The sequence below is a fragment of the Hordeum vulgare genome, chromosome 3H (genome assembly GCF_904849725.1).
Source record: "Hordeum vulgare subsp. vulgare chromosome 3H, MorexV3_pseudomolecules_assembly, whole genome shotgun sequence".
Classification (NCBI taxonomy): domain Eukaryota; kingdom Viridiplantae; phylum Streptophyta; class Magnoliopsida; order Poales; family Poaceae; genus Hordeum; species Hordeum vulgare.
In genome coordinates this window covers 191,794,572-191,810,322 of record NC_058520.1, presented here as the reverse complement: position 1 = coordinate 191,810,322, position 15,751 = coordinate 191,794,572, and the positions used below count along the sequence as shown (strand labels likewise).

The 15,751-nt window shown below is 50.0% G+C and overlaps 1 protein-coding gene across 3 annotated transcripts in view; it reads left to right on the top strand.

Annotated features, from left to right (window-relative positions):
- LOC123443480 (probable peptide/nitrate transporter At3g43790) overlaps positions 1-12,186 on the top strand; it is a 40,188-nt gene extending 28,002 nt beyond the window's left edge. For 2 of the 3 annotated variants that reach the window (XM_045119860.1, XM_045119859.1), the window contains exons 8-17: positions 3,098-3,147; positions 3,227-3,302; positions 3,533-3,721; positions 3,889-3,976; positions 10,037-10,122; positions 10,195-10,302; positions 10,628-10,672; positions 10,794-10,882; positions 11,180-11,223; positions 11,837-12,186. In XM_045119860.1, coding sequence (XP_044975795.1) covers positions 3,098-3,147; positions 3,227-3,302; positions 3,533-3,721; positions 3,889-3,976; positions 10,037-10,122; positions 10,195-10,302; positions 10,628-10,672; positions 10,794-10,882; positions 11,180-11,223; positions 11,837-11,934 — 873 coding nt within the window. In that variant the 3' untranslated portion in view covers positions 11,935-12,186. Of the gene's footprint in view, positions 1-3,097; positions 3,148-3,226; positions 3,303-3,532; positions 3,722-3,888; positions 3,977-10,036; positions 10,123-10,194; positions 10,303-10,627; positions 10,673-10,793; positions 10,883-11,179; positions 11,224-11,836 lie in introns of those variants that run through there. The other variant, XR_006630678.1, reaches the window with a different exon arrangement.
- The last annotated feature ends 3,565 nt before the right edge of the window (positions 12,187-15,751 follow it).

The window sequence follows — 15,751 nt, the reverse complement described above, 5'->3', positions numbered from 1 at the left end:
ATGTCCCGCAGCTCTTGTAGGAATAGTATTTTGTCTGGGTCGCTTTGAGGGCCATACACTGTGGTAAGCCACCACGGAGCACCGCTAGGTGCGCACACTTTAACCGTGATCGCGTTTTGGGTGAATAGGGAATCGGAGATGGTGACAGCCCTACTCTTCCAAGCGATGAGAATGCCGCCTTGGGTGCCGTCGGCCGGGAGATAAGTGGAGCCATCGAACTCGGACCCGAGGGTGTCTAGCACGATCGACGAGCAGACCAACGTCATTTTAGTTTCCTGGAGGCATACAATGGACGCACTGGTGGTACATATCAGAGAGCGTATGGCGCAGCGCCTAGCGCGCGAGTTCAAGCCCCTGACATTCCAAACCACTATCTGGGGTCCTGGATACATGAGCACGAGGTCGACAAGAGGCACCGCCAGCCTAGCGCGCGCAAGCCATGGCATCACCAGCCGGCATAGACAGGCCTGCAGGGATCGCACGGTCTACGAGGGCGGCTATGGCATGCAGCGCTGGAAGCTTGATCGGCGCGGCGAACATGTCGTCGTATGCTTTCATCTCAACGGGGGTGATCTGCTGATGCGCGCTGACGATCCCTAGAGTGCGAAGAATCTGCACCACCGCCCTCCTGTCCGTGGTGCAGGCCGCGGGTGCCGGAGCAGTGACGGCGGCGGAACGCCCCCTCCTGGGGCTGAAGTTGAGGGGGGGCCGCTGGCGTTTCCCGGGAGATGGCAGCATCGCATCCAGCTGCTTAGTGGCTGCGGACAGGAATGCCCCCAGCGTCCAAGTCTGTCCGGTGGCTGCACGGGGACGGCGTCTCTGCAGAGTAAGCGGCGGCGACGCAAAGCGCCCTGGTCGCGATAACTGCACCCGGTTGCTGATAGGGGTCGCCCCAGGGTCCGGCTGGCCGGCAGGCCTCGGCAGGATAGAGATGTGGCCGCGACCGCGGGGTGACTCCTCTCCTGGTCTCTGCTCTTGTTGCGCGTCCAGGGGTTCAACAGATCGAAGAGCAGGCGGGTCCTCGGGCGAAGGCGTTTCTTCTACTGTGTACGCCTCTTCTGCCGCGCGCGTCTCTGCAAGGGCAGGTGTGGCCTTAGTGGGCAGGAGATCGTTGGCCAGCGCCCCAGAAGCAGCGGCGTCAGCCACCAGCCCATAGGCCTCGGTCCCAGCGGCGCCTAAGGGCGCTGGCACGGCGATGGCAGTCACGCTGGCCGCGGGCCCCGCCTCCAGGGAGCAGGCTGGCAGGGACGGGGCGGCGTCAGCAGGGCTGGTGGGGGGGGGGGGGCGCGATGCGCGTCCCGCCCGCTCCTCAGAGGCGCGGGAAAGGAGCCGGGGGGGTTGGTCAAAGGTGGGCATCGTTGGTGCGGCAGCGGCGAGGGGTGGGATCTGCTCTATTTGCCCCGGCTGCTCTTATGCCCTGGCCGAAGCACCGCGAGGGGGCCTGGGCTGCTGTTCCCCGCTGGCGCGCAGGGAGCGCTGGGGCGCGGCCGCGGCCGCGGGGCGCCGTCCATCGCAGTCGCGGGAGGCGTGGCCAGAGGCGAGACAGCGGCGGCAGCGGATGTCGTTGGGGCAGTCCCTGACGCAGTGGCGGTGATCAAGGCACCGAAAGCAGAGGCCCGCGAGCTCCTCCGGGGAGGGACTGCGGCGGCGCGCAGGTGAGGTCGCGGCCGGCGCCACGCGACGCGGGCGTCGAGGCCGTTCTCTGCGATGAGCCTGCTGGAAGCCGTCGGCGTCGAGCACTGGGCCACCCGAGACGCGATGCACCTCCGAGCGGGGTCCCAGGCGCTCCTTGGCGGGGGGGGGGGGGGGGGGGCGGACTGCAGGCGCGAGGCGACCAGGGGCGAGGGCGGCCGGCGGCGTAGCAGCGGCCGGCGGAGTGCGGGCGACGTCTCTGTACGAGCGCGCCGAGGACTCGCTCTCCGAGCTCGACCAGCGGTCCCCGTATGAGACGCGCTCGCCGGAGAGGATCTCTCGGCGGCCGACAGGGTCAGCCCCCACTGGAGCCATGTCGCGGGAGGAAAGGGCCGCGGGAGCCATGACGCGGGAGGAGAGGGCCGCGGGGGAGGTCCGGCCGGCGGGGACGGGGACGATGGTGGGAGCGCGGAGCAGCAGTCAAGCTAGCGGGGCGCGGGGGCGGAGCGGGGAGCGGGGTGGAGCGGAGCGGGGAGCCATCTCAAAATATACATAGTACCAATAAAAATTTGTTGGTTGTCCTTGTTCTCCTGGTCCTTCTATATATAACCCATTTACTTGCTTCGTAGTCATTTAGGTTCTACATCCAATTTGATAGAAGTCAATGCTTACTCCTCATGACAAAAATATGCCATGTTCCCCATCCATACATTTTTTCCATGAACATGAATGAATACTAGTTAACTTTATTCCCATTGTATTTGATATGCTAAATGTAAGCACACACCATCATAGTTACCTCAAGTCCCATATGGATTGTGGTTTGGGCCAAGTGAATATCTGTCATTTAATTGCGCTATGAAAGTGGATTTCTAACCCAATTCCAAGAAAACTAGTGCACGTATAACAATAGTGGCCAAGGCTGGGGGTGCATGACCCCTGTTGGCCTCAATGTGTCTCCTCCACTATATAACATATTGTAGGATTGAAATATTACAATACCTAACACATTATGTGAATAACATAATTAATGTAACATAATATCATGACAACATTAGTGTACCATAGTATTAATGCTCACCTATAACATATTGTGTGTTATATTGTATATGTACTACTGACATTAAATTAGTAATGTATCATAGTTCATTGTCTACGTATGTTGTACGTACGTAACACTTCAATGCGTTGAACCAAATGGCTTTTGGAATGACTTTTACATACAAAACTTTGTTCAGAAATTCATGGTATTCCAGCATATGAATTGAAGTGATCTCATGTCGTACTTCTCATTCTCATGAAATTAGAATTACTAGTCCAATTTCATCTGCCAAATACAAGTGTGCAATCCAACCGAGCCCATATTCGTTTTCTAAAAATAATCCAATGTTATCATAAAGTTATTGTAAAATTAATTGTAGGAGCCTCCCAAGCTAATTTTATTTGAATGTTGTTGTCATATCAGCCAGCAGATAAATATCCAGGCATGTTCTCTCAGGAATCTATATTCGGGAGGTAAGAATTTACTGTGTTTATCCTTTTCATATTGGTTTATTATGTGATGCTAATTCTTCTTAAACACACATTGATATAGGTTTCCATATTTTCTCCCGTGCTTGTGTGTATCAATCCTCGCCGTTGCTGCTTTAATATCTTGCATCTGGCTTCCGGTGAGTTTTTCTTGTCCTTCTATTTTTAATAGGCACTTAACTATTGTCATGAGTGGCCTTAAGGGAACCAACCAAGGATATGAGTAACATAGTTGCTTAAGGCACTTAATATAGTTTGTACGCAACCTGTAGTATTTTCAACCAATACCTTACTGTCGTTGTACATGTAACATCATCTTTACATTTCTTTGTAGATCTCGTCATTAATTAACATGTATATAATGCAATAGGAAACTTTACATAAACACAATGAAGCTACAGATTCAAATAATTCAACTGAAGCCATGGAAGAATCTCTTTCTGACACTAATGCTGAAGAAAGTGGTGGTGGATATTGGAGTTTGTTCACAAACTGGCCATTGATGTCCACTATCACTGTATATTGCCTTTTCTCTCTTCAGGATGTGGCTTATGCAGAGGTAACATGAGTCATTTGATTGCTGATATATCCTCCAATGATGTTTAGCATACCATTTCTTTCCTTGAGAAACAATATCATGTTTTCACTTATTTTTTTCAGTATCCTTGTTGCATTACCATTGCCATTGTCATTACGGATTTGATTTGATCAAACATAAAATTGCAGGTATTCTCTCTTTGGGCTGTTAGTGACAGGAAATATGGTGGATTAAGCTTTACTTCTACAGATGTAGGCCGTATCCTTGCACTCTCAGGTATTTAACTACAAGAACAATATGGAAGTTCTCTCCATATTAGGAGTTTTGAATCTATAAGTCATGACTAATAGATATTTTGATTGAGATTAAAAGTTTTGAACATCATGGAAAATTTTGGAGATACAAACCTAGAGAGGATCTAGCACTCCAGCCCCATGTATATATGACTATTTATATCATTGATGTGTACTCATAGGCATATCTAGAAGTTTCCTTATAAAAATCTATAAGATTAAATCGAAAGATAAATATATTTTACTTGTTGATGGAACTAATATAATACTATTAAGGAAACTTTATTTAATTTGATTTGACTCATTCCCATGATAGATGCTTATTTTCAAGAGTTAAGCCATCCTAGAACCATATTTCAATATGAAGCATGTGTTCATGATAACTCTGTTATGACCGGTACTACGTACCAAAGGAGGAGGCCCAATGGGCAGGATTAGTTACGGGCTTAGCCCAAGTTATCTTAGTTATCTTAGTGTCCAAGTTATCTTAGTTATCTTAGAGTCCAAGTTATCTTAGCCAGTCGTGAGATTATATAAACCGATGTAAACAACTTTTTTGGAATTAAGCAATATAGTCGGAACTCTATTGCTCGGCTCCCAGAGGAGCCGGTACCCTAGCTGCGCCGCCGCCTTCCACCGCCGCCGCCTCTCTCTCGCGCGCGACGGCGCCCCGCGCGCCAGCCCTCGCCAACTCCGCTTCATCCCCTACAACCTCCGCCCTAGACCCGGTAGAACCCTAGCGGTTCCTACCAATTTGGTATCTAGAGACTCCAGGCCGATCATGTCATCCTCGCCGGCCGCCACCACCACCCCCCCCCCCGATCGTCACCAGCACCCCGCTGCAGGCCATCTCCACCAAGCCGCTGGGTACGGCGGCCGCCATCGCCGCCCCGGCCCCTGTCATCTACACCCCGGAGGAGGTCATGGGGGCCCTGCGCGACCTCACCACCACGGTCTAGGGGATACGCCTTTATCTGGCCGGCCCCTACGGTCCGCCACCGGCGGCGCTGTCGGCCCCTGCCACCGGGCTGCAGCTGCTTCCATGGCAGCAGCCACAACCGCCGGGCCCCGTGATCGCAGGGCCACTTCAGCTGCCCCCCACCAGCCACCACTCCGCCTTGGTTGTCCTGGCCGACTCAGGTGCTTATGGCGTCGGCCGCGCCGGCCGCCCCCTTCCAGCAGCCGCTGCAGCTGCCGGGGCCGCCGCAGTTCAGCTTCGGGCAGCCTTCCACAACACCAGCAGGCGTCCCGATCCAGCAGTTCCGGTTCCCGCCCTCACCGTCCCCACTTCCGGCCTGGTTGGCCGGGACCGTTCCGCCGCAGGTCTACACGATGGCGTCGGAGCAGCCGGCGTCCGCTGTGAAGTACGGGGGGCCCTCAAGCTCCGCGGGCCCCTACACCAGCCGCGATGGGCCGTATTTCCACGGGGGACCCCCGGTGGCCACCAACCCGGCACCGCCACCCTTGCTCCGCATCGCCGAGCCATACGGACACGACTGTCTTACTCAGACACCGCCGCTCTTCGCCAAGATTGACTTCGCCACCTATGACGGTACGAAGGACCCTCCTCAACTGGCTCAATCGGTGTGAGCAGTTCTTCCGGGGGCAATGCACACTCGCGTCGGACCGCACTTGGCTCGCCTCATATCACCTCCGAGGCGCCGCACAGACGTGGTATTACGCCCTCGAGCAGGACGAGGGTGGCATGCCCTCATGGGAACGCTTCCGCGAGCTCTGCCTCCTTCGCTTCGGACCTCCGATACAAGGGAGCCAGCTGGCGGAGCTTGGCCGACTGCCCTTCACCTCCACGGTACAGGACTTCGCCGACCGGTTCCAGGCCCTGACATGCCACGCACCAGGCGTGACGGCTCAGCAGCGGGCCGAGCTCTTCGTCGGTGGTCTGCCGGATCACATCCGCGTGGACGTGGAGCTTCGGGGGGCCCAGGACCTCCAGACGGCCATGTACTACGCCCGCGCCATCGAGCGTCGCGCGCAGGCCTTGCAGCAGGCGGAGTCGGCGTGCAGTGGCCGACAGCCGACCCGGCTTCCCCAGACTACGGCTCTGCCGGGCCGTCCGCCCCCGGTCCCTCCCGCAACTACCACTTCGGCCTCGACGCGCCCCTTCCGTCGGCTCACCCCGGCCGAGCAGCTCGAGCGCTGTCGCCAGAGACTGTGCTTTAACTGCGACGAGCCCTACGTGTCGGGCCACGTCTGCCCGTGCTTCTTCTACTTGGAGGTGGCCGACTACGTCGAGGAGGACACTCCCGTCGACGAGCTCGGCGACTTGGCCGCACCAGCTGCTGCGGAGGTCGCACCGGCACCGGCGACAGCTCTCGTGGTCTCCCTCCATGCCCTCGCGGGTATACGAGCGGAGCAGACTATGCTCCCACCGGTGATGATCCATGGTGAGCGCCTCCTGGCCCTTCTGGATACGGGCTCCACACATAACTTCCTGCCCGAGTCGACCATGCGCCGCTTGGCACTTCAGCCGACGGGCGGGGAGCAGCTGCGGGTCATCGTGGTTAACGGCGACCGTCTCTGATGTCATGGGCTCGCACGGGACGTTCCCATCACCATCGGCGACGAACACTTCACCATCACATGCGCTGGCATCAACTTGGGCTGCTTCGACTTCATCCTCGGCGTCGACTTCTTGCGGACCCTGGGTCCATTCTCTGGGACTTCGACGCCATGACGATGACCTTCTGGCGCCTGGGTCGCCGCGTCCGGTGGGAGGGCGTGGGTGGCGCCCCACCAGCGACGCCACAGCCGCAGCTGGCCGCGACTGCTGCCGAGTCCGCGCACCCTCTGTTGGACCATCTCCTGCAGCAACACAGCGACCTTTTCGACGAGCCTCAGGGTCTGCCACTGGCCCGGGTGTATGACCACCGCATCCATCTCCTGCCAGGCACGGCGCCGGTGGCGGTGCGTCCCTACCGCTACCCCCAGCTGCAGAAGGACGAGCTGGAGCGGCAGTGCGCGCTCATGCTAGCCGTAGGCATCATCCGGATCTCCACATCACCGTTTTCGGCGCCGGTCCTCCTCGTCCGCAAGTCAGACGGCTCGTGGCACTTCTGCATCGACTACCGCGCCCTTAACGCCCAGACGCTCAAAGACAAATTTCCCATTCCGGTGATTGACGAGCTCCTGGACGAACTACATGGGGCGTGCTTCTTCACCAAGCTCGACCTCCGTTCGGGCTACCACCAGGTGCGGATGCACCCAGACGATGTCGCGAAGACGGCATTTCGGACTCATCACGGCCACTTCGAGTTCTTGGTGATGCCTTTTGGCCTCTCCAACGCTCTGACGACTTTTCAGGCCTTGATGAACGACGTCCTCCGGCCCTAGTTGCGTCGGTTTGTGCACGTTTTCTTTGACGACATTCTTATCTACAACACGACATGGGCGGAACATCTTCAACACGTCGCCATCGTCTTCAACGAGCTTCGAGCGCACCATCTTCATCTTAAGCGCTCGAAGTGCTCGTTCGGGACGCCTTCAGTCACCTACCTCGGCCACGTCATCTCGGCCGAGGGTGTTGCTATGGACGCCGACAAGGTGGCGGCCGTTGCACTCCCCGCGGGCTTTCCGCGGCTTCCTGGGCCTCGCAGGCTACTACCGGAAATTTATCCAGGAATTCGGCCTCATCGCGTCCCCGCTCATGCGCCTGCTCCGACGCGACGCCTTCGCCTGGGATGCGGAGGCCACGGAGGCGTTCGAGGCCCTCAAACGGGCCCTCGCGACGGGTCCCGTCCTTCAGATGCCCAACTTTGACCGACCATTCATGGTCGACTACGACGCCTCCGGCGTGGGGTTCGGCGCCGTCCTTCATCAGGGCGACGGGCCCCTCGCATTCTTCAGCAGGCCTTTCGCCGCGCGCCATCACAAGCTCGCAACCTATGAGAGGGAGCTTATTGGTTTGGTGCAGGCCGTACGCCACTGGCGGCCATATCTTCGGGGACGGTCGTTCCGGATTCGCACGGATCACTACAGCCTCAAGTTCCTATTGGACCAGAGGTTGTCTACCGTGTCGCAGCACCAGTGGATTAGCAAGCTCTTTGGCTTCGATTTCACTGTCGAGTATCGTCCGGGCCGCCTTAACACCGTGGCCGACGCCCTGTCCCGCCGCGACGACCACGACGCTGACGCGGGCGACTCCGACGGGGTGGCCCTCTGCATCTGCTCAGGGCCCTCGTTCGCCCTCTTCGACGACATCCGCCGGGTCACCACAGACGCGCCCGACGCGCAGTCCCTTCGGCAGCGCCTTGCTGCCGGTGACCTGGAGGAGCCGTGGCGTTTGGCGGAGGGCCTGCTCCTGCATGGGCGACGCCTCTTCGTGCGACCTCCGTCATCAGGTGTTGCTGCTGGCCCACTCGGCGGGCCACGAGGGTGTGCAGAAGACCCTCCACCGTCTCCGCGCCGACTTCTACATCCCCGGCAATCGGGCCCTGGTTCGAGACTGGGTGCGGTCTTGTACGACGTGCCAACGTAACAAGACGGAGACACGGCAACCGGCAGGGCTGCTACAGCCCTTGGAGGTGCCTTCTCAAGTCTGGGCCGATATCTTCATGGACTTCATTGAGGGCCTTCCCAAGGTGGGCGGCAAGTCCGTCATCCTCACAGTGGTCGATCGCTTCTGCAAGTACGCCCACTTCATCGCGCTTGGCCATCCTTACACCGCCACCTCCGTGGCCCGAGCCTTGTTCGACGGCATCGTTCGCCTACACGGGTTTCCCTCTTCGATCGTCAGCGACCGGGACCCGGTGTTCACGGGGCATGTCTGGCGCGATCTCTTCAGGATGGCGGGCGTGAAGCTCCGCTTGAGCACGGCGTTCCATCCTCAGATGGACGGTCAATCCGAGGTGGTCAACAAGGTGATTGCCATGTATTTGCGTTGTGTTACAGGTGATCGTCCTCGTGCTTGGGTGGACTGGCTTGCGTGTGCGAAGTACTGCTACAACACCTTTTATCACTCCGCCCTGCGCGCCACGCCGTTCGAGGTGGTCTATGGCCGACCGCCCCCGCCCATCCTACCGGTTGACCCGGAGACGGCTAGGACGGAAGCGGCGGGTGATCTTCGTAGTCGCGACGAGATGCTTGCCGAAGTGCGCCAATGCCTCGTTCAGGCCTAGCAGTTGGCCAAACACTACTATGACTGCCACCACCACGAGGCGGAGTTCGCGGTGGGCGACTGGGTGTGGCTGCGTCTCCTTCACCGTTCTACCCAGTCCCTTGACCGCGTGCGAAGCGCAAGCTAGGCCTGCGCTACGCCGGACCATTTTCCGTGTTGGAGCACATCGAAAAGGTGGCCTACCGTCTTCAGCTTCCGACCGGTGCTCGCATCTATGACGTCTTCCATGTGGGGCTCCTGAAGCCTTTCCGTGGGGAGCCACCGGCGGACATGCCGGCGCTACCCCCGACCTCCGACGGGCGCCTCCTTCCCGGGCCAGCAAAGGTGTTGCGGGCCCAACTACGCCGCGGGGTGTGGTACCTGTTGATCCAGTGGGACGGCTTTCCAGAGGAGGACGCGACTTGGGAGCTGCGTAACGAATTCAGTCAACACTATCCAAACTTCCAGCTCGAGGACGAGTTGTTCGCGTAGGCGGGGAGAGATGTTATGACCGGTACTACGTACCAAAGGAGGAGGCCCAATGGGCAGGATTAGTTACGGGCTTAGCCCAAGTTATCTTAGTTATCTTAGTGTCCAAGTTATCTTAGTTATCTTAGAGTCCAAGTTATCTTAGTCAGTACTCTTTTGGAATTAAGCAATATAGTCATAACTCTATTGCCCGGCTCCCAGAGGAGCCGGAACCCTAGTTGCGCTGCCGCCTCTCTCTCGCGCGCAACGGCGCCCCGTCGCCGGCAGCCGCGCGCCAGCCCTCGCCAACTCCGCTTCATCCCCTACAACCTCCGCCCTAGACCCGGTAGAACCCTAGCGGTTCCTACCAAACTCAATAGGAACTCGACAAATCGTGTTTTAGGGATCGCGATATATTTTGTTCAATGAAGTGTTTGTTGTTCTAACTGTCATTTTTATCAGGTCTCTTCCTCCTAATATACCAGATTCTGATTTATCCATCGGTAGCAAAAGCTATAGAACCTATTACATTAGTCCGTGCAACCGCGGTAAGAATATCTATTACATGACCAACATAGTTATATGTAAGGGTTGAACTCATCACAAATTCTCATGTGCAGATCTTGACACTACCACTTCTTGCCAGCTATCCATTCATGACTACATTATATGGGTTCAATCTTCAGTTGGTAGTAAATTGTGCATCTTCTCTTAAGAATTCCTTCCAAGTGAGTGCAAAGATCTTACTTTTGTTGTGTAGAACAAATATTCAATCTTGAACATTCTACTAGTTCATATTCTGAAAAATATTCCAATACTGGTCTATTTATCACATTGATGGCTACGAAATACACGTAAACAATGTTCTCAGAAACCAACTGGCCCAAAATAACAACAAAAATCAGAGCTAGTAATTACCCATAAGTTGACATATATTCCGATTGTTTATATGTTTATCTACCCATGACTACTATCATACTTATATGTCATATATTAGAACTCAAGGTAGCTATTATTAATTAGTGTTACTCATGCTCCTCTGAAAATTTTCAGGTAACTACCATCACGGTGTGTAATATTTTAATGAATGATGCTGTGGTAAGTTTGCATGGTTTCTAATAATTTATAATCATATCAAAAGTTGTATTCCATATGTGTCATGAAAATTGGTAATATTTGGTTTTATATTTCTGACCTTTTGTTATACATGAAAAAACAGAGTCAGGACCTAAGAGCATCAGCCAATGGCCTTTCTGTAACGCTAATGTCCATCTTCAAAGCTATCGCTCCGGCTGTTGCAGGTGTTATGTAAGTAGTCATTGTCCATCACTTTACGCATTATATTTTGCAACAAAAAGGGAACATATAACACTTATGATAAAAAATATTAGTAGGTCAAACAGACACAACTTCATTTTCTGAAATTGATTTTTAGTCAGTTCTCTAACGATGAAAAGTTAAATATATGTGAGTTATTTCTTTGATTTTAAACAACATAAATTCGTATACACCATGGAACAACACCCTATTGTTAACCTTTTTTTCATGTCAATTTCTTGGGGGGAAACAGCTACTTTATAATGTTTATTACAATTTTCCTTGTAGATTTTCATGGGCTCAAAGGCGCCAAAGTGCTTCATTTCTTCCAGGTATTACATTGTTTAATATATTTTTCAATTAAATTTGCACGAATTTACTAGACACGGAATTTATCTACCATTGCCTTAGAATTATGTTTTGAATCTATCTCATGACATGAAACAATTTAATTGAAGTTTTGAGGTTTAAGGACGGCTTATGGCTCTTGCCGTGCGGTAGAAAACCTAGAAATTCATCCTTTATGGATACTTTGCATATATATGTGAATAAAGAATAGCTAAAAATCGGTTGAGTTGAATGTGTGATACAAAGCGAGACATGTAGTGGTGCTTGTGGATATCATCTCTTAGATTTTCTATCACACGATTACATACATGATTGATTTTTCTCTCCAAACTAGCTTAGTTTTTGGTGCAAGAGGACTTGACGTCATAGTTCTCACGGAAACACATATGCAAAGCAATATCACGCAACATAGTAAACAAGAAGATCCTATTCATTGGTTTAGTATCACACCTTAACTTTTAAGCCATATCCTACCTAAGTAGATTGCCTTGAATATGCATGGATTAAACTGTTGTTTCAGCATCACCTAAAATTCCTATTCCCCTTGATTTGATTCACTCTAAATTTTTTTGATGGTATCTGTTGTGAATCCTGCAGGCGACCACCTTGTATTTTTCATGCTTAATGCGGCCACCGTCGTTGGTCTTATGTGCACCTTCGGACCACACTTTGCTAGGGGCAACATGAAGCATTGATGTAGTAATAATGTTGCGACCCGGGCAAGAACAAGGAACTATCGTTCTATCTTGTGATCTTATTCCACTTAAGCATAGTATTTTGCTCCACACCACATGTTATTATTATTATTATGTGTAGTAGGGAGGCATATAGTGTTGATAGAAACATATATATGACCTAGAGGCAATCATAGATGTAAACAATATTCATTTGTATTTACGGTTTATTAGGTCATGTCCATTAAATAAAATCATGTCTATTGATGAGCATGTGTGAGAGTTGTTTGTGGGACTATGTGTTGCTAGCATATTTGTTGGTTGATAGCCAGATGTCAAACCAATTATATGAGTGCATGTTACATGTTAGGTACACTATTGGGACAAAAGGACTTTCTCCTGTGGGTCTCAAATATTGGTTTAGAAGAATTTCCTAACCCATTAGCGTGAATCTAATTGTAACCATGTAGTGTGTTTGATGTAAAGAGGAGGTTTGCCCTCTCCCCCCACTGTATGCCAACATGAATTGTTGTGATTGTCGCCTTGTGACACGCAATAGACGGAAAAGCTCATTTGATAGAACTAATGTGGAAGTGTCGAGGCGGAAATGATGGTTCCAGAAATCTCTCTTCTTCAGCCTCCTAAAAATTCTGCATTCAGTCAACCCCTAAATTTATTTTTCTTTTATTTGTTATTTATGGGTTTGTTTTTTATTTATTCTCCAGCTTCCTCAGCTCTCCTGTCCCGTCCTCGATGCTCCCTTTGATTCATTGGAAGATAAAGATCAAAGTGGAGGAGAAGACTGATGATGGAAAGGGCTAGGATACGTATATACACAACATTCAAGAGGGGGCAAAATCCTAGAGGGGGAAATCACAACCACAACCTTTCCATGTATCTAGATGGAGGCCACTCCTTTCAGGGCGAACAAAGACTCAACTTCAACACCTCAACCACAAGATCGAGACAAAATGGATACGAAAACGGTGCCACACTGTCTCCGTGTGCCAACCCTAGGTCATGTTTGGTTGGCTCCATAGATTATTCCATACAATATGATGGTGATATTAGCGAAGCATTCATCTATGATTCATTATGTTAGTTCATCTATGTTTGAATAACTCAGTTGAATTTAAAACTTTAGATTAAGGTATGATATAGCAAAAAAGTTACATGAGTGCATTAGCTTATTCCGTAGTTCCAGGGCCATCCCTAGGAATTCGGGACCTGAGAGCGAAATACAAAATGCGGCTCTAAATTTAAGAAGAAGAAAAATTATATAACTAAAAAAGTATTTCCTCCGTTTCAAAATAAGTGTTGCTGCTTTAGTACAAAATTTGTATTAACTTAGTATAAGATTTGCGTCACTTATTTTGAAACAGAGTGAGTAATATATAACTTCAAAAATATGTTATTCGGTACAATATTAAAATTATATCGAATATTAATGCGAAAAGTTGAAAGTGCTCAAATGCAATATTATTAGTTTTAAATAGTAACCATCACTAGATCATTAAATACAATATTATCAGTTGAGAAAGAACATATTAACCATAATCGTGGCTTCTTTGTAATCAAGGTTAAAGCGGACGTGGTCCATGTTGTTGAAGTGTATATGTGGATTGCACTAGCCCTTTTCATTAGTTCGGACTTTTTGTTGCGTTGACTAGTGCATGAAACTTAACATGGTATCAGAGCCTAAGGTCTTGAGTTCAAATCCTGGCTTTCGCAACTTATGCAAAAAAAATTGCTGCTGCCCCCCTTTGTCCATGTATAGGCCTCTTTGAGCCATACCTCTGAGTCTTAACACATGTCACTGTATGGTACTTCCTCCGTTTCTAAATATAAGTTTTTTTAAAGGTTTCATTAAGTCTTTTTAAAAAAACTTATATTTAGAAACGAAGGGAGTATAAGGCATGGGCATGCCGCTGATGCGCCTCTACAGACAAGCACGATAAATCAACTCATACGGCGACCTGATCAGGGAGGTGATATGCAACACTGTTGGACATGTCGATCTAGGAAGGAGCAGAGCTGCAAAGCGATCAACAATCAACAATACATAAGCTTTCTTTTAAAACAATATATGTGTTGGCTGCTACTCTCCAGGGCTTTGCCTGCATGTTCACAAATCGCGAGGCTACTATAACTGATTGAAGCAAAAATCATTTTTTTTCTTCCCCTATTCTTTTTATTCAAATTTGTGAACCTTTTCAAATTTGATAAAAAATCAAATTCACTTTTTTTTCAAATTCGCAAACATTTTCAAAAATTCAAGAATTGATTTAAATCCATGATCATTTCGTCCAAATTCCTGAACTTCTCCAAAATTTATGGACTTTTTTTTATTTAACACAAAAGACGGAGCCGGTCTTTTGTCTTAGACATTAGAGCAGCAGTAACAGTAAAAGCAACCCGCAAAAAAAAATGGACAAAAAAAATGAAGGCGAGAGAGCGAGCAAATGGGTTGTGGCTCACCTACGTGGCAAGCGAGCACCGATGAGCTTTGAGGCGCCTTATGTGATGGGGATGTGTTTTCCTAATTGTTCGCCACTCCTTAGTTTTGATTTTAATGGAATTGATCCACTTATATCGCTCTGGCACACTAGTTGCTTGTTTTCATGTTTTGAATTGGGTTCCCCCGCTAGTTTTTCATGGGTTACCTCGGTTTTTTAGCTTTTGCTCCCACACAACTACATATAGATTTGATGTATTTGAGTTGGGTTCTTCAGTTTTCTTTTGGTTTTTTGTGGTTTTTTCTTTTTTGTTAAAAAATGGTGGAAAGAAAGAGAAAGTAATAACAAAACCAGTAAAATCCGACTGAGTCGGTACGGGCGTAATTTCTTCCTCACCAAATGATGCCGCTTCAAACGAAAGATTGAGTTCTTGTTATGATGCTTTTAAGGCTGAAGCAATAGCCGTTAGTTTTAGACAGAGTATGTCACGTATGGTGGGTTGCAACAAGATTGAGGTGGCCTCAAATAATGAAGGGGTTGTTGAGACCTTATTGAATGTGTCTCAAATTCAGTAGCAAGTACCATTATCAATTATTGTTCTTCATGAAGTTAGATTTTTAACCATGTCTTGTTTGAGCATTATAACAAATCAGGTTGTTCATAAACTAGCTAAAATAGCTAAGTACTCTAAGGAATTGAGGATCTTGCTCTCATGAATTTCATAATCCAGGGGGCATATGGTTTCAATTAAAATGGTGATAAGGAGATTTTGGCCAAAGTCCTCATGAAGAATTTGTGAAGGTTTATGGGAATCTCATGAATGATATTGAATAGCAGATTCTTCATGATACCTACCACGTCCTCTTCTTCAGAATTGTGACCCTTAATTGGACTATGGGTTTTAGTCAATCTGCGATACACCGTCCTTGGCACATAGAGCAAATCCTTCACTAAGAAGGTGGTTCTTGGAGCTTGGCTTGGTGCCAAAGGTTTCATCGGGACTTGCACCAGATGATTTGGATGTTTAGGTTCTTCATAAATGCATCTTGCACCCTTTGAGGGAATAGCAACTCGGACAACACGAAGCAATTCTGTTTTGAATTTTTCCTCACTGATGATTTTCTCTCAAAGTCCTCAGAGGATGGGTTGCTCTCAAATGACAAGTGTCGAGTTCTCTCTTGGAGCAGCCAACCAACTAGTGGTTATGGAGTGTGCTATCTATAGCCAGGGTCCAACCCAACATGATAAGACATAAATGCCCCCAATGATATGACCATTATGTGGATAAGATTTTGGGGATTATATGACCATTATAAGGTTGCTAGTAGTGTTAATTACTCTTTGTAGTTGACGCTAGTTGGATTACTTGGTGGAAGAGTTTA